General features: G+C 43.9%; 1 protein-coding gene across 1 annotated transcript in view; it reads left to right on the top strand.

The window, feature by feature from the left end:
* Positions 1-7,976: 7,976 nt before the first annotated feature.
* LOC102238270 (VIP36-like protein) overlaps positions 7,977-23,139 on the top strand; it is a 31,075-nt gene continuing 15,912 nt past the window's right edge. Inside the window, exons 1-3 of the mRNA XM_023343641.1 lie at positions 7,977-8,205; positions 9,401-9,519; positions 9,727-9,844. Coding sequence (XP_023199409.1) covers positions 8,016-8,205; positions 9,401-9,519; positions 9,727-9,844 — 427 coding nt within the window. The 5' untranslated portion in view covers positions 7,977-8,015. The remainder of the gene's footprint in view (positions 8,206-9,400; positions 9,520-9,726; positions 9,845-23,139) is intronic.

The raw sequence follows: 23,139 nt of genomic DNA, 5'->3' as shown, positions 1-23,139 counted from the left end.
TGCCAGGCGGTAATCTGAGGCAGGCTGGAGAGTCCTGGTAAACAGGACGCCTTGCTGTTATTTGTGGGCTTGGCCCACAGGCTGTCCCCGAGGATCAACCTGCACATCTCCTCTGGGTCGGCGCCCAGTAACACACTCCCCGGTCAAAGCTCCACACGGCTGGGCTGATACGGCGGGGCGTTCAGAGGGACGCCGGTGTGGTGGGAAGGGAAATTCCTTTCACAGAACGGTGGCGCCTGAGCTGGGTGAAAACTTCTACCAGGCAGCAATGGTTTAAAAGCCCAGGCAGATTATTGGTAAAAAATCCTCTGATTCAAAGACTTCTATTTTAATTCTAAATTTTTGATGATAGTTAACCAATATTAACTATTATCGATACAGTTTTTGCAGTGTGGTAAAAACAAACCCCTCTGTTCTATGCTTTACTTCATCCAGAGGGTCTGAACCCTCTGAGAAATGATTGCTTCCTGGAGGCGTGGCCTCCGAGGTCTGAAACTTTGTCCACAAGGTATGTAATGTATCAGCTGGACCCTATGAAGCTTAACAGAAATTGTCTGTGGTGTAAGCAACCATCCGGCACTGTGAACAGAGCAGTGCTGACCCAAACCAGATGCCTGTTAGTTTCGATTCAGTATTTGGAAGCGCGACCAACACAGACAGAACAGCTTCGTTCACTTGCTCTGCTGCCATCGCTAAAACTACAGCGAGGAAAATCAGTCTCATCGTTTGCAACTTATCCTGTTCTGGTAGAAATTATACTAGAGGAATCCAAGTCAATAGGAGAAATACATGTGCTGTGCTGTGAAGAGAGACGAGAATCAAGCAGCAATGGCCAGGTTACGACATTTGTGCTGCCCATTAGACACTCAAACTCTCATGTTGTCACTTCCTTATAATAATGACTAAGTCTTTTTAGCCATCTGGTGGCTATTATTTTAGGAAGGTTACAATCTTGTCAGATTACATCCACAAACTTTGATATTTTATTGGGTTTTTTTTTTTTACTTTATGTGATGGACAAACAGAGTGGTCACAAGTCATCTCATCAGTAAACTGAGAACAAGCAGGGTTCTATATGACTATGTGTATGAATTAATTCAGAAGTGGGTGATAATCGATGCTGCGTGCTTCATAACCAGTCAATCAAACTGCAAAGGGAACAGTGAGTTGAAAGGTCAAAGAAAGAACTACTTGAAACAAAGCGAACTGAAAATGTTTATTTTATTTAAAAGTAAATTTTTTGCATTTTTATATCTGAGACATTTCTGTCCATACAGCTTTGTGTCTGAAAGCATCTAGGATGTTCTTCTGTACATATTTGTATGGTTTTGAGGTGATATGACTGTAGGCAGTTCAGCTGAAGGCAACTTGATGTCATGACAGCAAAGAGTACCTAATAAACTGGCCAGTGTGTTTACATAGTGATTTGACAGAACGACCCTGGGTATAAGAAAATACATGAGTAAAAATATTCATGACATCACAATTAAAAAATGGCTCACAGCACATGGCCGGGTTCATGTTTTTCCTAATATTAAATATCAGCTCTTTATTTGGTTTTAACATGAAAATGAAACTTTACTTTGACTTTATAATAATATTCTCAAAAACTGTTTTGTTTTACAAGTTTGCAACTTTTTAATGCCAGAAAATATCTTATTTTCTAAATAGTAATTTTCTGCCTTTAATCGTGGATTTCTTTTTATTGTGTGTGTGCAAATTTATGACTTTTAAACATCTTTTTTTTTCTTCCTAAATATGTAGAAGAAATCTAGAAATTTCTGATATTTATTAATTTACTCCTCGTCTTTATCTTTTCTCCACAATAACCCTGATGGTCGCAGAGGTCTGGCTTGGTGACGACACAAACCTTAATTAAAGAGTGGAGTCTATCACATCAGGAGCTTGCAGATGCTTTTCCACATTCCCAATAAATAAATAAAGATTGCTACTTTATATGCCTGTAAAACGCCAAGCTACACTTTTTTTAATTTTTTTTATTTAGATCAGGTGTCTGGGTGAGGTCTGCCTGCACAGCAAGCCTAACGCTAACCCAAAGCTTGGGTGAAAAACGTCTAATCTGGGCTGTAAATCAGATTAGATTTACAGCCCTAATCTGTAGCAAAGAAAGAGGAAGAGACAGGAGGAAAGACGAGGCTGACGGCTCCCAGAAATCAATTTAGACACATTAGACCTATTAGCTTATTGAGAGGAGAGACAGATTGAAGGCCGGTTGTTAAACTGTAAAAGTGATGCTCCCACAGGAGAGTCACTGTTGCTTTATGCGTTCCAAACATTTGGCTCTCTGCAAGTCGTTGCTGCTGAAAGAGATCTGCGCAGCCATCTTGGAAACCTTTTTCTTTTAACTTAAAATGCCTCATGAAATGGGATAATCTTGTCTCGTGATAACAAGGCCAATAATATAATAACTAAAACAATGGTAAAGACACATTCATGTAAAATGGTCATTTACATTAATTACCAGCAGTGCCGCAAAGCAGCTGTTTGTGTCCAAAAAACAGAATATTTAGGAATGACCTTGAATATCACTTTTTCCATTTTATTGATATTGTATGGATGTTAAGACTCAGGAATGTTATCTGCTATTGCAGTGACTCTGAAAACTGTCATTTTGAACCCATGCTTCATTTTGTCATTAAATATGCAAAATTTTTGATTCACAAATGAAAGTTTGCAAACTTGATACCTAATATTATTCTATCAAAACTAACATCTATGTTGAATTGATCAACTGATTAATAATAAAAAAGAGCAACATGTTTCTTTCTAATTACAGCAAATATTTTTTCTGAAACCATTGGGTAGATCTTTTTAAATTATTATTTTTTTGTTTTTATTTAGTCATTTATGGTGTTTATGTTTTTTTCCTTCTTTGATTTTTTTCCCTAGAATCATTTATTTAGTATTTTTCCTAAAAAATATGCATTTCTACTTATCTTGCTTAAATTTATCTTGCGATTTTTTTTCACAACAGACTATCTAAATATATTTTCTCATGGCTTTTGATGTGCTGTTTGTTAATGCTGTTGGCTTTGTACATTTTTGTCCAATAATGTGAAAAAGAAATCTAACAAGACAGTGCAAAAAACATAAGTTTTCACCATAAGAGTCATAAGAAGATGTTTGTAAGTTTGAAATTGCTGCCTACCATTACCCAGTCTAGCCAACCAATAGTTAATCTATTGGTACATTAGTTCTGATTTTTTTGTCAGATTATATTTACCAAAACAATATTCTAATTTATTAAGTGGGTCTGTACGTTGAAAGTGACTGAATTCAGTCGGTCTAATCCCTTGCACCACCACTAGTGAATAAACTCAATCAAGTAGTCATGCAGAATGATCTGTTAAAGCAGCGGAGTCCAAACTTTTTGTTACATGGGCAAAACTCAGCAACAACTCAAGGATGCCCAATGTTGTTGTTTTGTCTTAACTAAAACACCAAATGTTTTACTGAGATTTTTTTTCTCTGCTCAACAACAACAACAACAACAACAACTAAGCATGAACTATTTTAATTCCACAAGGAAAATAGTCTTATATTTTTTGTAGGAAAGGAATATGTGAATCATTCAAAACTTCAAAAACATTTCTATACTGAAAGAAAGGCAACCACCACTAAATGGTTTTGGGCTTGACTGAAACTGACAATTGTTCTCTGAGCAATAAAATCATGACTTTGGTCGCTCTTTATTTGAAAACCTTTTCAAGAGTTTTGTCCAAATTGAATTGGCGAGAGAAATTTGTCTCTTTCAGGGGCCGCACTAAATCTGGTACCGCAAATGGCAAATGGACGCCCTTTTATTAAATCCTATTGGAACGTGACAGGTTGTGTTTGGATTCTATGCCGTTGCAAGTATTTGCATTTTTATTTCCATTATGCTTGTTAGGATTTTTAGATTACTGCAACGTAAGCTCACACATTCTTGGATCTCTCTTCCTGGAGAAATAATCAATCGGTGATACGATATCTGGATATCTCTTGCTACTTCTGAAAGTTTTGCAGTAAAAGGTTATTTTGCTTACTATTTAACCTGCGGAGGGATGAAATACGTACCATGTTGGACTAACAGCCTGTTTGCTCAGCTAATAAAAATAACAGTTAAAGATGGGGTGGGAGATGTTTCTGCAGACAATCTACTCCATGTTTCAGCAGATTTTACTGAATGCCTTTAAAAGAAGATGCTTGAAGTGATGGAGAGCTCTTAGCCCTCCTAACAACTCATCCACCTGTCTTTTGTTCGAGCGTTCAGAGGCTCAACGTTGTAAACTCAACACTTTCAAGATAATTAAAAGATGTTGGCATACTGTTGCTAATTTTCTGGAGTAGCAACAAAGTCGATTTTTTTTTTAAGGAGAAGCAAACTCTGCATTTGCAAGTTTTGCTCAGCGCTCATTCAGGTTGCAGCGCTCTGCATCTGTGACATGATGCCGGCATGTCTGAGGAAAACATCCAGGAATGACCCATCCTCTCTGATAAACTTTTCAGAAACAGGAAGTTTAGCAAAAAAAAAAAAAACCTGAAACTGCCACAAACAAGACACTAACTGACTGCATATAAAAATTAGGAGTTTTTTGTTGTATTTTTCACAAAGTATGTCCCAGAAATATCACCTCCTAAATCCAGCCAGCCAGCCACTCATATTGGTGGGTATATTATCAGGAAATGTGTCCAGTTAACACCAAGCAAGAAGAAGAGTTTCACTAGGGAGGATCTGTTTTCTTTTATGTCAGCACAAACTGTAAGGAGGTGGGGGGATAAAGAGACCCTAAGTGCGTCTGAAACGAGCTGCGACTGTATTTCAGCTCCACTGACTGATGTGACGATATTCCCTCAGGTCAGTTGATTTGAATAGTGTGAATATTTATGTCCAAAGGTGTTTTCCTGCTGCTAATGTCCGCACTGCTTAAGGAGACACTTATCGTCGGCTAGAAGTGGTTGTTCATTAACAGCAGCCGATCCTGCCAGAGGAAGCATTAAGGTCTCCTCATTATTTAATCTTTCACTGTCTCACCCAGCAGGGGTGTGTGTGTGTGTGTGTGTGTGTGTGTGTGTGTGTGTGTGTGTGTGTGTGTGTGTGTGTGTGTGTGTGTGTGTGTGTGTGTGTGTGTGTGTGTGTGTGTGTGTGTGTGTGTGTGTGTGTGGTGATGGAGGGTAGGGGCAGTCAGCGCCATGTTGGATTTAGCTCGTCATTCCACACTGTGTCAGGTTTACCTCATAAACGGTGATATGGCTGCTTCTGACAGCCTCCACTTTTCAGATGATTTAAAGCTGTCGGCTCACGTTTTGAAAAGCTGAACACAACATAAAACAAAACTAAAAGTTTGACATTGGATATCCTCAGCATTTCATACAAATGAATTAGCTTAGAGAGCATTTTAAGAAGTATAAGTCAGATATTTCCACATGCTATGCGGAAAGGAAACCTTTTTCTAATCACCTCATGTCATTAAAATAAGGTTAACCTTAACTGATTTAGGGGTGTTAGCACGGAGTGGACCCCCACCTATTTCTGAAATTTTCTGAAGAACGCAATTCCTCATTGTTAGCAAAAAATTTGCCTATTCACAGTTGGGGGTTTTTTTTGTTTTTTTTGTAGACCATATGTAAAATATTTCAAAGAAAATGCAGCTGGGGAAGCTGAAATACCAAAGTGCGTTGCTACTTGACACGCTATTGGCTGCTAAGCGTCCAATCCAGGAGTACCATTCATTTTCCTTTGTGCTGACTGGCTGTATCCCCAGGACCAGAGAACACAGCGAACACCTGGATCAACTGTGTTTCTATTTGAAAATGTCAAAGTAATGAGAGAATTGTTTAAATTACATTCACATTCAAAAGTTTACATTTATTAAAATCCATCCATCCGTTATCTTAGACCCTTATCCAAGGTGGGGTTGTGAGGGCTGCTGGTGCCTATCTCCTAGGGCAGGGGTGTCCAAAGTCGGTCCTGGAGGGCCGGCAGCCTGCATGTTTTAGTTCTCTCCCTGGTTTAACGCACCTGCCTCAAATGATGGCTCGTTAGAAGACCTAAAGGTTGTTGGTACCACCAGGGAGAGAACTAAAACGTGCAGGATGCCGGCCCTCCAGGACCGACTTTGGACACCACTGTCCTAGGGTCAACAGGTGAGAGGCAGGGTCACCCTGGACAGGTCACAATGCAGGGCATTTATTCAAATCCAGGTAAGATAAAAATCACAATATCATATGGAACATTTACCCTGATAAGATTTGTAAATGGGGGTGAAGCTAACATGACATAGCTTTATTTCATGATATAGTTCCCTCAACAAAAACCTGGTTGTTTTGATTCTTTCATGTATGTTTAAGTAATCCTTGAATCTCCCGTGCAATCCATTCGTTAACGCTTGCTCTTTCTCGCTCCACAAAGCTTCTCCTCGCAGCTGCGGCCTTTAAATCAGCTTTTTATTCCTTCCCCACTCAGCTCCAGCAATTAGAAAACAAGCTCTTCATAGTACCTACACCTCAGTCCACAGCTCCTATGAAGGGTGGTAAACGGCATAACAGAATAACGTTGTTGTGATGACTTGCTGAGGCCAAAGTGTCAGAAAAAAAAACAGAAGCTTCTTAAAGAGACAGAGGCCCAATTTCACAAAGTCAAACTGCAAAGTCACATTTATTGTAAGTCATCTTTGAAATAAAAAGCATTATTATGTCAACTGAAGGTAACATAGTTACCTGACTGTGCTAAAAAATGGCACTTTGTGCCTGGAAAATACATTATAGGCCCCCTTTAAAACTGCCTTCCTGTTTGGGACACATGGCTGCCCTGCTGACACCATGGAGTGTGTGCATGGTGGTAAGAAATGATACCCGCCCCCCATTCCCCTGAGAAACATTCGCGCCCAATTGTTTACATTGTAACAGGTGTAGACAGTTTTAATAAAGATGAATGCTAAACCTCATGGTGACCAACAGATATCAAAATATCTTTTGACCTTGCAAACATGGATTACAGTTGATGTCTGTCACAGCAGGAGGCGACTGTGCCCAGAATGCCCTGCACGTCTATCTGCCCAGTAAGCCGGGCCACAGTTTCTGCCCCCCACTCAACCCAGAGCGGCATGTGTCCGTCTCTGCCGCGGATTATACCCCACACAAATGGTGGTGTGTGGGTGTCCGGAGAAGTGATAGACAGTGATGTTTCGGGTTTCATGGTTCAGCTGGAATTCTCCAGCATTCCTGGTGCAAGAGAGTCATATATTCCCTGGAGACACAGATGGACAGGAAGCGCTAAGGACCCCAGGCCCCAGATTGATCATAAACACCTCATGTTTGTTCTCTTATTCCAGCTTTTGTCTTTTTGTATGTCTCCAAGGAGCTACTATGGTACTTCCCTGTGCTCCATTACTGTAATGATCCTGACAGAAATGTGGCACTTCCTATCATATGTCGATAGCAGGACTGGTCCATTAATTGAACCAACTACTTTACAAGACCCTTCAGGATAGCCTGGGCCACGAACCCCATTCAGGAAGGAGCTGACTCCAAATTAATCCACTGATGATCAGGACACCATTGTTACATAAAGTTCATAATGAAAAAAAAACCCTTCAGCTTGCATATTGATCAGTGAGAGGCGCTGACGATGCACACACATCTGGAGACTTGTGTTTGTAGACTTCATCCTGGCCACCATATAATGAAAAAAAAACTTTTTTATTAAAGAGTGACTCTGGATAATCAGGATTTTTTCCCCTCTTGGGGGCGCCACTGGCACTAAACTATCTGTTTTCTGTATTTCAGAATAATACATCTTCTGCAGGACTTAATACAAAAAAATACTTTATAAACACACGTCTGGGATACATCCATAACCCATGGGCATGATAATATTTGCGAAACAGAGTTATGTTTTAAAAGACCCTGACCAACATGGCGGCGGCATTGACCCGTCATTTAAAATGAGTCCCAGCCACCAGCGCGCAGGCGCGAATAGAACCACGTGACCCATTTAAAGTGGGAGCGTAAAGATGGCAGCCAATGTCAGCGAATTAAACATGGCTCGACTAAGAAGTTCGGTGTTTTCAGTGCTCCGGTTGGACCTCCTCCGTCAGTCACTCTGCGTCCTGGTGGCTTTCTGCGTCCTGACGCAGGCAGAGCAGCAGGAGTTTCTCGAGGACTTTCTGAAGCGGGAGTTTTCTCTGGTGAAACCGTATCGAGGTGAGTTTACTGGCAGCGCTAGCGAACACGGCGGCTGACAGCTTGGAGCCGCTTCAAACTTATTAATATCAACCAACAATAGCAACATGTCCTCCCGACAAAACTCAGCGCTGAGCTCCTTTGTTGACTGACCTGTCGGCTCGCCATATTAGCTGCAGCGGATAATAATTAACTAAGAGGAACTTTGCTCTCCTAACTAAACGGCAGAGCTGGTATTAAATCTCAGCAGGCGGAAACCAGTAAAGTCAGTGCAGGTTCCACAGGCGGATGTAGGTTGATTTGGTCTCACTGATCAGCGCTGTGGATGTTTCACTAAGGGGGTGTTAACATCCATGTCGGAGTCAGATCATTTCACGTTGATTGGTTCTGATCGTCAAATACTGAAGTTTACTTTTTTCTGTTCTCCAAAAGAAATGAACATTGTGCAATTCAATGTGCTCTGTTTGAAGTGAAATCGGAACCAACTTCTGTTGTTTTAGCTCAGATAGGATGACCAAAAATTATTTCTATTTGTAAACAACAGAAAACTTGAATATGTTTTTTCTTTTAGAGATTGTTATTTTTTGTGTTTAGCATCAAATTTCAACAGGAAGGTTAGCATGATTTGTTTGGCTTTTTAAAATGTAGCAAATATTAATTATTCCTAATGGCTCAGTTTCTTATTGACCTGTGTAACTGAAATTAAGGTTAACTTATGTTTTATTTTTTTTAGACATGTTATTGAAATTGGGGTAATTTTATTTTTGTCAAATTAGTGTTTTGTTCCCTTACCAGTCAGGTGTATAAGGTGTGTGTGAGAGACATTTTGAAAACACACAATTTTGTTCTATTTTTCCTGCCATAGAATATCGAATGTTATCACACTATTAATAACAGAAATGAATTATATTGCATAATGTTTCTTTTAGTTCATTTTAATAGTTTTTTATCTCTAAAGTAACCTTCAAAAGTGCTTGAATTTTACTGTGGGAAAAGTGAAGGATGAACTCCTGTGGGTTTAGTAAAAATCAGATATTTGTTCTATTTGTTAGGGATGAAAGGCGATGACCTTGGAACTGCCGTTCTCGTTCAGATATCCTACTGTACAAACTTCTAAAAGATATTTGATATAACGCTTTAAAAAAAAAAAAAAAAAAAAAGAGCGAGTATTAAGGGTGCAGCTCCAGTTGAAAGGCGACCTTTCCTGTTTCTGCAGGACTGGGCTTCTCCAGCTCCTCCCAGTGGGATCTGATGGGAACCGCCATGGTGACGCCTGACCATGTGAGGCTGACCCCAGACCAGCAGAGCAGACAGGGAGCGGTGTGGAGCCGGATCGTAAGTCTGCAGCTGCATCACATGCTTCCACGTTAGCCAACCACTTCCTGCGTCATTCTGTCACAGCTGCTGACAAACCGTGCCACCACAATATGCTGCTACACATGTACTGTAGTTTCACTGCAGAAAACCTTCCCCAGTATTGGTTTTGATGTGTATGGTAGGGTCATGTTCTCCTCTGTTGCTCTTCATTTTTTTGTGGTGCAGCCGTTCGTCTTGAGGGATTGGGAACTTAGAGTTCACTTTAAAATCCATGGCATCGGAAAGAAAAACCTAAACGGAGATGGACTTGCCATCTGGCTTACCAGAGATCGCATGCAGAATGGTAAGTTGGCAACATTGACACAGATAAGTACTGAAGTCACTCCTTTGTTTCTATGCTCAGTACTTTGCAGACACAGTCAAAGCTGTAAGGCATAAACAACTGACTGGATGAAGAAAATGTAATTCTAATTCAAAAATTATTTATTGATCCCAAAAGAAAGTTAAATTAAAGGACATTAAATGGATGAAGGCAGAGGAGCTCATCAGTCCTCCTGAATGCTACATCTGTCTTACGTCTGTCCACCTCTGCTGGATGTTTCTTCCTGTTAAAGGAGAGTTTTTTTCCTCTCCACTGTCGCCCCCTGCTGGTCCAGGAGCGGTGTATGCTGCAGGTCAATAACTTCATGCGATCTGATGGGTTTCCTTAGACCAGTGGTTCCCAAAATGTGGGGCGTGTCCCCTAGGGGGTCGTCGTGCCATTGCAGTTGGAGGGAAGGGGTGGGGGGAGATGAAAAAAATAAAACCAATTACACAAAAGTGTTTCACTGTAAAGATGGTTTGTAGTGTGTTTTGTTGCAACCTGAAGTGGTGAAATAAACTTCAGTGGAGTTTGGAGTGTATGTCGGCAAATGGAGTAGACGGGTGCGTCAGAGCCTCTCTCCCACCTTAATTTCAAAATACTCCGTTCAAAACTCGTTAATCTGGTCACTATTTAGATAAAATAATTTGTGAACGGAAGGAGAAACATGTCGAGCCATAAAAAATTGACAAAAATGCCCAAAGCTCAGGATAAAAGTGCCCAAGTAGCTCAGGCTAACACGTGTCTGAAGCAAGCTAACGTGGCTAGTTCGGAAGCTGAGAGCCCCGGAACGAACATGGACTCGGAGGGAATAATTAAGGCTATCGATGATTTGAAGACTGCTCTAAAGGGTGATAACGCAAAGCTGCAACAAAATATTGACCATCTGGGACATGAGATCAACGGTAAGCTGGACAATATTGCTACTGAGGTCCAGGGCCTGGCAGAGCGGGTTGACGAGGCGGAGGCCCGCGTTCATCAAGTGGAGACCTGGGCAAAGGAGGCAACCGAGGCGCTGTGCTTCTGCATCGAACAACAGAGGAAAACACAGCTTAAGGTGCTTGATTTAGAGTCTCGCTCCAGAAGAAACAACGTCCGTGTATTTGGGGTACCAGAGGGAAAGGAGGGGAACTCAACTACACAGTATATCGAGACGTTTCTGAGAAGCCAGCTACAACTACCGGAGGACCTGGACTTGAACATACAGCGCGCACATCGCACTCTGGCAACTAAACCCCCACCCGACTCACCACCGAGGGCGATTATTGTCAATTTTCTGGAATTTTCCACAAAGGAAAAGATCTTAAGAGAAGTGTGGAAAAAGGGCAAGATTCAGGTGGGCTCTTCTACTATTCACTTCGACCACGATTATGCACCTGAGATAGTGAAGAAGCGCAGAGAATATAACGTTATCAAGAAAGCGCTCAAAGCGAAAGGCATCCGCTTCCAAACACCGTTTACCAACATGAGGATCCACTGGGAATCAGGAACCCGCACATATTCCAGCGCTCGGGAAGCCTACAACGAGCTGAAGAGACGAGGAATCCAGTCGGAGGAACCGGTAACAGCTGACGGTGGATCCAGAGCGGAGTGGAGTCTCCGGGAGCGGCTGGGCTGGCAGCCGGCGGATAGCACCGGCGCTGCGGTTGCGCTGAGAGCCAAGAACAAACTGCAGGATTTCCAGCGGAGCATAGCCGAGTGAAAATAGGCAGAATAACATAACATAACGCAGCATTATTTTGACTGGGCTCTGATTTTCTATTTGGTGGGAGAGGACACTGGTTGTTTTTTTTTTCAACGTTGGACTAATAGGATGGACGTGTTTTTTCCTAAAGGCGCTTCTACTGTCCTTTTTGGGCCCTCTCAGTTCGAGAGGTTTAACCCTCGACTTGCCAACGGGGTCATGAGTGAGAAGAGGGAGCTTCTCCTCACCTTGGAAGTCAGTTTGTTACTGTTTTGTTTTGTTTTGTTTTGTTATTGTTCGTGTTCTGGATTCAGGGGCCAAATCAATCAAGGTATTTCTATACATTACTGTCATATAATTTAAAAATTGCTTCCTTGAATGTAAACGGTTTGAATAGTCCAGTGAAAAGAAAAAGGGTCTTAGCTAAATTGAAGAAAGATGGGATACAAATCGCTCTTTTACAAGAGACACACATGTCTAAACAAGAACATGACAAGTTTAAGTCATTTGGTTACCTGAACACGTTTTATAGCTCCTGTAGAAATAGTAGAAAGAGGGGGGTAGTCACCCTAATTTCTAATTCATTGAACTTTGAATTGATATCTGAGAAGGGAGATAAAGAGGGCAGATTTGTTATAATAAAGGGGAGAATTGATGATGTTGTGGTCACAATTGCTAATATATATGTACCGCCAGAGAGCGACAGGGCTTTCTTGAAGATGTTCTTTGATACCATTATCTCATTTAGTGAAGGAGTTCTTATTTGTGCTGGAGACTGGAACACAATCCCTAATTATGTCCTAGATACAACTAGCCATAAGAAACAAAAAACTGGTCGGTCAAAAGATCTAAATATCCTGATCAGGGAGATGGGCCTGTTTGATGTTTGGAGGGATCTTCATATTAAAGAAAGAGAATTTACTCATTACTCTTCTACTCACAAGGTCCACTCCAGGATTGACCTGTTTCTGATGAACACCATTGATAGATCTAAAGTGAAGGAATGCTTAATTGGAACATCGGATATTTCAGACCACAACATTATTTATCTGACCATCGGTTTGTATAATAGGCCTAAAACAACATTATGGCGCCTAAATATAGGCATTCTTAATAATGAAACCACAACAAAGGAAATTAGAAAAGAAATAACGGAGTGTGTAAAGGACAATAATAATGGGCAGGTAAATCCCACCTTAGTTTGGGACACTGTCAAGGCAGTAATGAGAGGGAGACTAATTTCTAGAACTGCTTATCTGAAAAAAATAAAAAGGTTAAAATACGATGAATTGGAAAAAACATTGAGGAAATTAGAATTAAAACAGCAAATGACTAATAATGGAGGATTTTCAGAACAAATAACAAAAACTAAAAACAAAATAAATGATATGATACTTGAGGAACTTGAGGAAAAATTACGTTTCTGCAAACAAACATTTTATGAATCAGGCCCAAAAGCTACACGGATCTTAGCTAGACAACTTCGTAAACACCATTTGAAGCATTCGATTACCAAAATTAGAGAATCCTCTACTGGTAACTTAACCTATGACATGGATAAAATACACAAGACCTTTGAAAATTACTTTAAAACACTATATTCTGCTCCAGGACCAGTTAACGTAACTGCTATTGAGGATTATTTGGCAGCTTTGGATCTACCCTCACTTGGTCTAATCCAAAACAAAACTCTATCTGCTCCCATTACGCAGAAAGAATTAGATACAGTTATTGGACAATTGAAAAGTAATAAGAGCCCAGGCAGCGATGGATTTCCAAATGAATGGTACAAGACGTTCAGGAAGGAGCTTTCTCCTGTCCTGCTCGAATCTTTGAACTGGACATTGAGCAGAGCTGAGATCCCACCATCTTGGAGAGAGGCTGTAATATCTGTCCTCCCTAAAGAGGGGAAAAATGTTGAATACTGTGAATCATATCGCCCAATCTCTATCCTGAATGTCGATTATAAAATTTTTACATCAATAATTTCTCGGAGAATGGAGTATTACTTGTTAGACCTAATACACGAAGACCAGACGGGATTCATCAAAGGCAGACAAACTCATGACAGCATAAGACGAACATTACATATCTTAGACCAAACCAAAAAGCAGGGTCTCAACGCCGCATTAATTAGTCTAGACGCAGAAAAGGCCTTTGATCGGGTCAACTGGACCTTTCTATATAAGGTACTAGAACGCCTGGGCTTTAATAACCAGTTTATTAGGTGCTTGCGGTCACTTTATGATGAACCACGGGCCAGGGTTAAAATCAATGGGCACCTAACAAACAGCTTCCAACTACACAGAGGAACCCGTCAGGGTTGTTGTCTAAGCCCATCGCTTTTTGCAATATTCATTGAACCCTTGGCACAGGCCATTAGAGAGGATAATGGAATAAAGGGAATTAGTTTTGCAAATACTGAACACAAAATTGCCCTTTTTGCAGATGATGTAATCACATACCTCCAAAACCCAGATATAACGCTCCCTAAGGTTATGTCAGCTCTAACGGAGTTTGGTCAACTGTCGGGCTACAGTCTAAACATCACAAAAACACAGGTCCTGGCAATTAACTACTCCCCTAGTAAATTCATAAGAAAGAACTATGGACTTAAGTGGGATGCCAAAAAGCTAAAATACCTGGGAGTATTTATTTCTCAAGATTTGGATGAGTTACTTAGTTTGAACTTTGATAACCTTACTGAAAACATACAAAAAGACTTGTCAGCCTGGTCAGGGTTATTGTTGGACTTCACAGCTAGAATGGAAATAGTGAGGATGAATCTGCTTCCTAGATTTTTATATCTTTTCATGTCATTGCCTATTAGAATATCTAGCGCACAGTTCCATACCTGGGACAGGTTGATCTCCAGATTTATTTATTGTGACTGATGGCCTTATCAGTCACCACTAACTCTCTTCCCTAAGAGTTAGAAACCCAAGTGAGCTATTCAGAGTCTCGCATCTGTTTTCACTGACTTGGTGTCTTTGGGGCCCGCCTACTCAGTTGTGCGCCGCCCCACGTTGGGCGCCATGAAGGTTATCCTGCAATAGTCAGCCCCGCCCACTCCTCACTACTTCACAGGGCTGCCTACTGACCAGTTCTCTGTCTAACAGGTCCGGAAAATCTCTGAGACCTGGGTATTACCCTAAAAGTACTCTATAAGAGATGATCTATTTAAACTGGTGGCGAAAGTGATTCGTCTAGCTCTAACTACCTCCAATCCAGAAGTTATGACCCTTTACAGTTAAGAAACAATCAGCTGAGTAGCCCTCACAGCTGCATAATTCCAATAACCACTTCTGTTAACGGTAGCCCACTTTCTAAATCATAACTTGCACTTGGAACCGGCTAGATTATGTTTAGTGACTTAGATGTAAGTCCCAGGGTCATTATTTAATCTCACCAAAGGAAATTATGAAGCCTCCTATTTACTGGAATCATGTACATTAGTTTTACCTTAATTAAAAGAACTGAACGAAGATTAAATGACTCTATTAATTCCAATGTCCACCAACCTCTTTAGAATTTTATAGTATAAATTTATTAAGCAAGCTTAAGCAGGGATATGCGACATACAAATCAATAATCAATCGTAAATAATTCAAAAACAGTGTAATAAAATTTACATGTACAATCATACTACCCTGTCCTCTTTTCCCTGACTAAAGTCGCAAGTTCTGAAATGGAATTTCAATGAGCAGACTCAACTCATACCCAGACGATGGTGGATCTTTGGCAACAGGAATTTCTAGCATCCTTGGTTGAGGTCTTTGCCTTGTGTAGAAAAAACCCTCTTTAGAAAGGAAACAAAGCAGAACGAGTCCGAATCCTTTTGCAAAACCCAGTTCCTCATCCCTAAGGGAGCTTTGTCCTTCCTTCAAGTCTTGTTGCAGAGTTTGTAATTGCTGGGCTGAGACGAGACCGACGATCGAATGAAGAACCAGGGATGGGGCGATGGAACCCAGTCCTTTCTTGGCGGTGTGAAGTCCGAGCTCCCCCGTGGTTCTGAAGTGCGGTCCGTGGCTCAATCTGCTTCAGCAAGTTGTCTCTCCTTCTGCGCCGTCGGACTGGGAACGGCTGGTTCCTCTTTTCAGCCCCTTTTTATGCATCTCTCCACCATGTGTGTGTATGGGGAGGTTTGGCCTACGTGACTTTCTCCACATCTGCTGTATCTCATGAAAAAGTCCTCACATTGCCCAATCTATTTCTGCTGACCATGGTGGAAAGTCCCGTACTTCCCCTTTCTCCGTTGCTTCAGCCAAACTCAACACTCCAACCATCCTGTGCGCTCTGACCATCTGTTCAGAATTGCTTGCGACATTTCCTGTTTCAGGACTGTGCTGTATTCCTCTCTTTTTCTATAACCCACTATTATGTATTATAGCTCATTAAACACTTTAAATCTGTTGTTAGACCTGTTTGAATTAATTTCAAATGATTACAACTTCACATCATCACAAGTTTGATCCTTAGTTAACAATCAATCACATCTCTTACTTATTATAATTCATCAACCATAATCTTTCCACAGTTAATTCATTACAGAAATCATTACAGATCACATTTCAGATAATACATTTCAGAAGGTTATTATGTGATTACTTGTATTCATTTTACTATTCCTTCATATTCAATTTAATTAGCTTTTAATCAAACTACAAGATTACTTATTTTCTCTCAGGCCTCTATGCACCTTTTCTGCATGCACCCGGAAAGATCTCACACCCTATGCCAGTTTTCTTGACACCCCCTCCATGAGATCGGACGGTGCTTCGCAGAAAACACAGAGTCCAAAGTCAAAAGAGATCAAGTCCATCATCACAAGTGATAGTGAGGATGTCCCGCTCATAGCAGGTAACCGGAGACAATGAAGGTGTCCAGGAATCCACAACCGCATACTCCGACAGATTGGATGGCGGAGAAAGCCAGCGTTCTGCGCCCAAATCGGTGTCAAGTGTAGAGTCACCTGAGACGGAAAGGGTGGAACGTTCCAGCGGAGGCGGCAGAGGCGAAGGCAAGTCCATGCCGAAGTCTGGCAGCGTTGATGGATTGTTGCAGTAGCCGTCCAACTCTGCCAGCAGATCCTGGAAATCCATATCACTTGGTGATGGAGATGAAGGGGAAAGGATGTCCTCAGTCTGGCATGCTTGGGGAGATGAACTGAGGTTCTCAGTTTGGGTACCTCTCTCGTTAGTCGCACTGCTGGCTTGGCATCCGACGTCGATAAACAAATCCGGAGACACGGGACGTGTAGGCGGAAGATAGTCGCCCACCGCCACAATTCGGCCATCCAACAGATGTAAAGTTGGGAGGCATTGCCGAGTAAGTTGGTGTTCCCACAACTTATGAATTACGGGCAGCCGTAGCCCCGTATACAATGGAGATGCTGGGAAGTCGTCGTCGGCTAGGCCAAATGCAGAGGTCCACACGATTTTGTGCACCCGTTCCAGGGATCTAGATGTGGAATCCGCTATGTAGGGCAAATCCTCCAGCCCTGTGGCGCAGAGAATTGCCGTTACATCATTAAAATGGCTGCTCACGCATTTGTGACACCAGCGGGCGGACGATGCCACCCAAATGAATCCATAGGATTCTGCGGTGATCCCACATCCCACACAGCAGGTTGATGCCTGAGGAGAAACAGTAACCCAGGTAACTTCATGATTAGTGGTTATCGATTAACTACATGTACTTACAATGACGAAAATGCTAAAGCGAAAGCTGAGAGAGTAAGCTGGTTTTAAGGCCGTGTGCCAGCTTGTTTTGCGAGCCAAGGTGAATTAATCACAGGAGCCGAAATGTCATGATCTGGTGCTGGTTCACCTCGATCATAGACATGAGCTGAATCATGGAATATTGCCGCGTAGGTCATCAGCCAGACAACAATGGCGAGGTCCGAGGTCTCATGAAGCCAGTAGAGGACCACCAGGATCCCCCAAACCGTTGCCCAAAGAGCCAGAATTACCCACTTTTGCATCCAAATTCGCCGTCCTCGACCCTTGATAGCCAAGGCCTGGCGCGCTAAGTAGATGAGGATAGATACTGCGAAAAGCCCTTCTAGAATGGCTGTGAGAATCTTAAATGGGGCGGTTCGTGTAGCTTGTGCGCCCCCCAGGACCAATTCCAGTATCAGGGCTGCGGTATCGGTGATGAGCCACAGGCAGACCACAACGCCCCTGCGCCAATTGATGCGAGTACGGCCCATCAAGTAACAGGCAAAGAGGGACGAAGCCAACCCCCATCTGTGGAGAATGATTGGACGGAGGATAAGCTTGGCATATCCTTGTAGCGCGACGAAGATCCTCATAGGATGTCCCTTGGGCCAAGGACCGGTGTGGCAGAAGACTACCCAGGCCAGGGTAATCCCTAAGTGCTCAATGGTACTCACTTGAATCGGTGCAAAAAGTGAGTTGGGATTTGATGAGTTGGTCGAAGAGTTGTTTTCCATGATGTGAGATGATGGTCGCTCTGGATCAGATCCTGTCGGCAGCTGCGATGAAGGTTGAATGGCTCGCAGGCACACGGCAGCTCTCTCTTATGCAGAAGTAGGCTCCTCCTTAGGGGGGAGGGGCTGGTAGTTCCTCTTTTTGCAACGACAAAGTGCTTTCAGCCACGCCTCCAAGACGATTTTGCCGATGAGTATTGCTACGGCGACGCCCAGGAGTCCTAAGAGATATGGCCATAGCACGCTCAAAGCGTCTAGCAGCCACTGTTCAACAATGTTGAGGCCTTCTTCTACCACATGAGCAATTTCTTCCACAACGTCGGTGGCGACGGCCACCAAAGTTGCTCCCATAGTCTCATACCAGAAACAGTCATGTCTATTAGAGCCTTCTCCACATTGCTGCCAATGCTCCATAGTGGTGGAGCAGGTGAGATTGGAATACAACAGGTTGGGTCCTACCCAGTCAAACCCTGAGTCTATGTTCCCTTCACACAGACTTTTCCGAAAAGCATGTCCTTCGGCGATGGCTATAAGGGGATTTGGAATGAACGGAACGGGTAGCCCAAGAATGCTCTTGCGCTTCTGGAGATGATATCCTAGGATTGCGTCGGTGCATGTCCGTCCGCTCACTATGGCCCTCCGCCATGTGCCATTGATTTTCCGCCAAGTAACCTCAGAAGAGTGAGTGTCATACTCATCTGCATAATGTTCCTGGCAGTAGCTTTCCCAACCTCGGACGGTTTGGCAGGGTCTTCTGGCCAAACTGATTGTGCATTCGAGGACCCGTCTTGTTGTGTTTCTACAGGTCATGCGCCAAGGTCTCGGGTTGACATAACTGTCAGGTCTCCAAAAAACTCCAGGCCAAATCATGCGGTCTTTCGAATAAACCGTGGCGATGTACTGGTACTTGACCCAGTAGTTTGTTGATTCCGTGAGGCATGGTGTTACCCAAGCTTCAAACTCATCTTGTTGGAGTCCCCACCACTCGTAGTCCCAATTTCGAGTGTAATCCTCGTACCAGGCTCGCAAAGCCCATTTGGCAGTAGGTGCTTTTTCAGGATCAGGGCAGTTGTACCTCCAGGTGGAGTGAAGAGCGTTCCCCGTTTGCCAGAGGTCACAACGTGGCGATGAGTGGGTTTTCCTCCAACAGGTGTCATTAAGGCTCTCAAAAATTCTTTTGGCGACACATTTGTCAATTTTTGCAAAGTCATTTCTAGGAACTTTCAGAAGGTCATCAGGAGTTGGAAGGGGTTGTGTACGCAAATTGGCAATGTGTAGCTCCTCCAACCCAGTATGAGAGCGAACCGTTCCCTCCGGAAAGTCTCCCATAAAGAACGTCTGGTCTTTGGCTATGTATGTCCATGGGAATGAGTTGTTCAGCCAGGTTTCAACTTCTGTACGGATTGTGCGTGTAGAGTGCCACAAATCAGCCCAGTATTCTTCTATGGCTGTAACTATGTAATTCCGTCCTGCACATTGCACAAACTTATTCCAGAGGCAAGGATTTAACCAACTAAAGTGGTGTCTATAACAGTGCTTTTGCTCCTCCTCATACATAAACCGTCTAGGTCCTTGTCTGATCAGGAAAGCCGTCATGTTGGTCAAATTGGCTGATGTAGGCAGCATCGTTGTATTGACTGGAAGATTACCTCGGGAGGCATTTCGATAGGTCCAGTTGCCCGTCGGTGCTGTTGGGATGATGTCATCCTTTCTGCAGTTCAGGTGGATATCTCCCCAAAACTCCCCTCGTGGAAGCCAGGCCCGACAGCCTGAGGACCTGTGTGGGGCTGGGTATACTACTTCGGTATCCCAGTACCCTTGACTTGGCATCAATAGCAGCGATCGACAAGCCATGTTGCAATGCCATTCTGGCATACCTCGGTCCGGGTGAATCCAGTTGCATCTGACGGTCCGTCGTTCTTTGTTTCGCAGAACCCGTATCCAGCAGAGCACTCCAGTTTCGAGGAAGTCATAGTTGTAGATCTCCCAGGTGCGATTCAGAAGGTCGTCCAGAGTGGAGTCGTTCAATCCGAAGGCTCGGCGCTCCACGTACTTTTTCCCGTTGTCTTTGGCGAACAGCCCGGTTCGGTTCTGGACAGATGTGTCGTTGTTCCATGGTACAAAAATAGCCGTAGTGCTTGTATTCCAACAATTGAAGTTAGCGTACTTAGAATGTCCATAGGTGACCCTTGTATGCGTAAGATACCACGGTCCAACTCCGATGAAGTAGAAGATAGTAGCAAGAACAGCAGCAGCAAACAGCAGGGCAAGAAGCGTTAGCAGCCCTTTCAGGCATAGGGTTTTTCTGGTTATCGTAGTCGTTTTCCGTAGCAAGGGTTCGTTAGAGATTTCCGAGTCGTCGTCGGTGTCAGTAGAGCTGTCTGATTCCGATGTAACATCCAGCAACTCCGGGTCTGTAGGTCGGCGCCTCATGCCGATAGCATCCATCCTGGCCAGATTAGTGCTTCTCTGGGATCCGCTGTATCAGGCGCTGTACAGATTTTTCTCAAAGAGTTGAGGTGGCCTTGGTTGGCAGGGTTCTTTCCAACCCGTCTGGTGGCCCTTCTCTGCTGTAGGGCTGTATATATGGGAGAGGGGTAGGGTAAATCAGGCTCCAACCCCCTCCACACCCACTTCCAGTGGAACACCCTCCAGTAGTCCGGCCTAGGGAATGGGCCTGGGGCGGTTCCATTTTTCAGCGCCTGGTCTTGCCAGGATTCGTGTTTGTACCCTATTGGGGCAGGTACTGAGACGTAGGTGTACAATGATTGTCCATGCAGAGTTAGTCTAGTGCGGTACCCCCAGGTTGACGGAGTAAAAATCCTCTGGTGTGGTGGATTGGGGTAGACCCTATCTATTTCCAATTTTAATGGAAGCTTGGTGTTATTAAATATATAACATTCAGGATTTATTTCCCTCCTTACTATGGTTTTCGCCATACTTGGTGAAGTGGTCCAAATCATCATGTCATTAAGTGAAATTTCACAATACAGTCCTTGCAGTGGTTCAAGATAATGGGGACCCCACCTAATCCGTAGCTCGATCCCCTGTAACCTGAAATACACTGTATTAAAAGTCCATGGTAGAGATCTTGGGCACATAGGGGAGATTGATGCAACATTAACCGTGTTGTCGGATCCTCTTCCTTTCCAAGCGGGCGGTGCGGTAGGGATAAATAAATGTGGCTTCATGGCAGGGGGCGTCGTGTATTCTTCGCTTTCCCCCACCTCTTTTACGTTTTGGAAATTGGTGGGTCGGAGATATATGAGATACTTAAGAAAATAGGCCTCAGTGAGCGGATTGGAAACAGTGAAATCTTCTCTTGGCATATCTAGTAGAATGGAGGTGGTAGGGAGTTTTAAAAACGGGCCTCTGTCTGATAGTCCCGATGAGACTCCAACCCCCACTTTGAACAATCTAGTCACAAAACACTGTCTCCCCTTTCGCTTTTTGGTTTTTTGCTGACCTTCAGACTTGACGACTCGTTTTCCTCCTTCCGGTGCGTCCATCAGTCTTGGCTTGTCTTTCTCCATGGAAATGCTGAGGCAAGCTTCTGCCAGGCGTGAGTTTTGGGTTTCTTCTTGGGAGGCTCCGGCTCCGTACTGGACACGGTGGCGTAAGTCTGCTCGTTTGGTACCACTTTGATGGCTGCTCCGACTGAGTAGATCCCTTTATAGGGAACGGTGATCATGCGCACTGACAGCTGGACTCGACAGGAGGTGCTAGGATCAGAGGGCGTACTCGCCCTGTGAGCCACTCCTCCTGGGTGTTGCAAAACTCCATCCCGAAACTGGGATTCCGCTGTGACCCAGTACAGGCAAGACTTCTCCTTTGGTCTCACCGCATTGCTGCCCCATCCTTCCACCTCTGTGGTGTAGTAATACACATCCGAGCTGCGCACCCCATCTTCTCTTGGTACATCCGGCAGATCCACTATGGGTATCGTGCAGTCATTGATGACCTCCAAAATTAGATGTGCCCAGGTGGTTAGTTCCCAGGGGCCTGTCCACCCACCGTTAACGGCTTGCTCTCGGGCATCATCTGGGAGTGCACTTAGCTCCTCAGCTGATGGTTGGTATGCGTGAGGCCGATGTACCCGGAAGACCACCGGAGAGTGGTTGGCATTCAATGGTGGACATGACAGGGATGCTCTAGCAGCGTCATATGGCCAGGCGGCTTGAACAGAATCCCACAGGACATCATGGGGCCCTTCTTCCCTCTTCCACACCCATGGGTCCAGTTCCTCTGGAGTGTTCGGAGGGGCGGAAGGTCCTGGTAATATTATCGGTATGGAGCTCCCATAGTTCGGCTGCACTTGCCCATAGGTTCTGTAATATCGCAGCGAGCTGTAAAACCTTGTCACTTGCCACCCTTCAGCTTCGCCTGTCAGTGTTACCTCTCCACTCTTCAGCTGTTCCTTGCACACAGGGCAGTGGTGTAGCTCATCTCCGTCCCACGTGCAATAACAAGTTCTTGGTTTTTCCTGGAGCCACCCCCATTGGGTTTCCAACTTAAGCCGGGGCAGGTAACCCACTCGGCAGTTCCCACAGACTGTGTTGTTCAATACCGTGACTGGGGAGACGCGAAGGTGTTGTAGCATCTCTGCGGTAGCCTCCTGGTGTCTTGGCTTCTCACGGCCCGGTCCTTCCCAGATAATGGGAAGATGGTGGTCGGCTAAACAAACCGGGCAGCCGCTTTTAGCTTTCCTCCAAACCAGCATCTCTCTGTCTTCCGACAGGACTCCATTTTTGGCCCAATCCAATTTCTTCAGGGCTCGTCCTGCCCAAATCCCTGAAGGTGTTCTTCTAATTACAACCACCCCTTTCACGGTGGCCAGTCCGAGATAGGGTGGAATGGTACATGATTCACTGGCCATTTCACCGGCTTCTGTTTCGCTTTAGTCAGGAACCGGCTTGAGCTGCTCGACTCCTTGGATCCCTTTTCTTTCCAGCAATACTGTGTTCCTATCCAGTACTCTCTTGACGATGTCAGTTGTCTCAAACTTGGGTTTTACTGCTGCATGTACAGGTTGTTCTCTTGCTTTGACCCACACGCGCTGTCCCTCTCGGAATGGCACTCTGGGCGTCAGCTTCTCCTTTTTGTCGCTGGAGCCCCGCCCCACTTCCTTCGTGGTGAACGGCC

Source organism: Xiphophorus maculatus, chromosome 12 (genome assembly GCF_002775205.1).
Source record: "Xiphophorus maculatus strain JP 163 A chromosome 12, X_maculatus-5.0-male, whole genome shotgun sequence".
Classification (NCBI taxonomy): Eukaryota; Metazoa; Chordata; class Actinopteri; order Cyprinodontiformes; family Poeciliidae; genus Xiphophorus; species Xiphophorus maculatus.
Note: the sequence above shows the minus strand (reverse complement) of the source record. Positions and strands in the feature narration are given on the sequence as shown.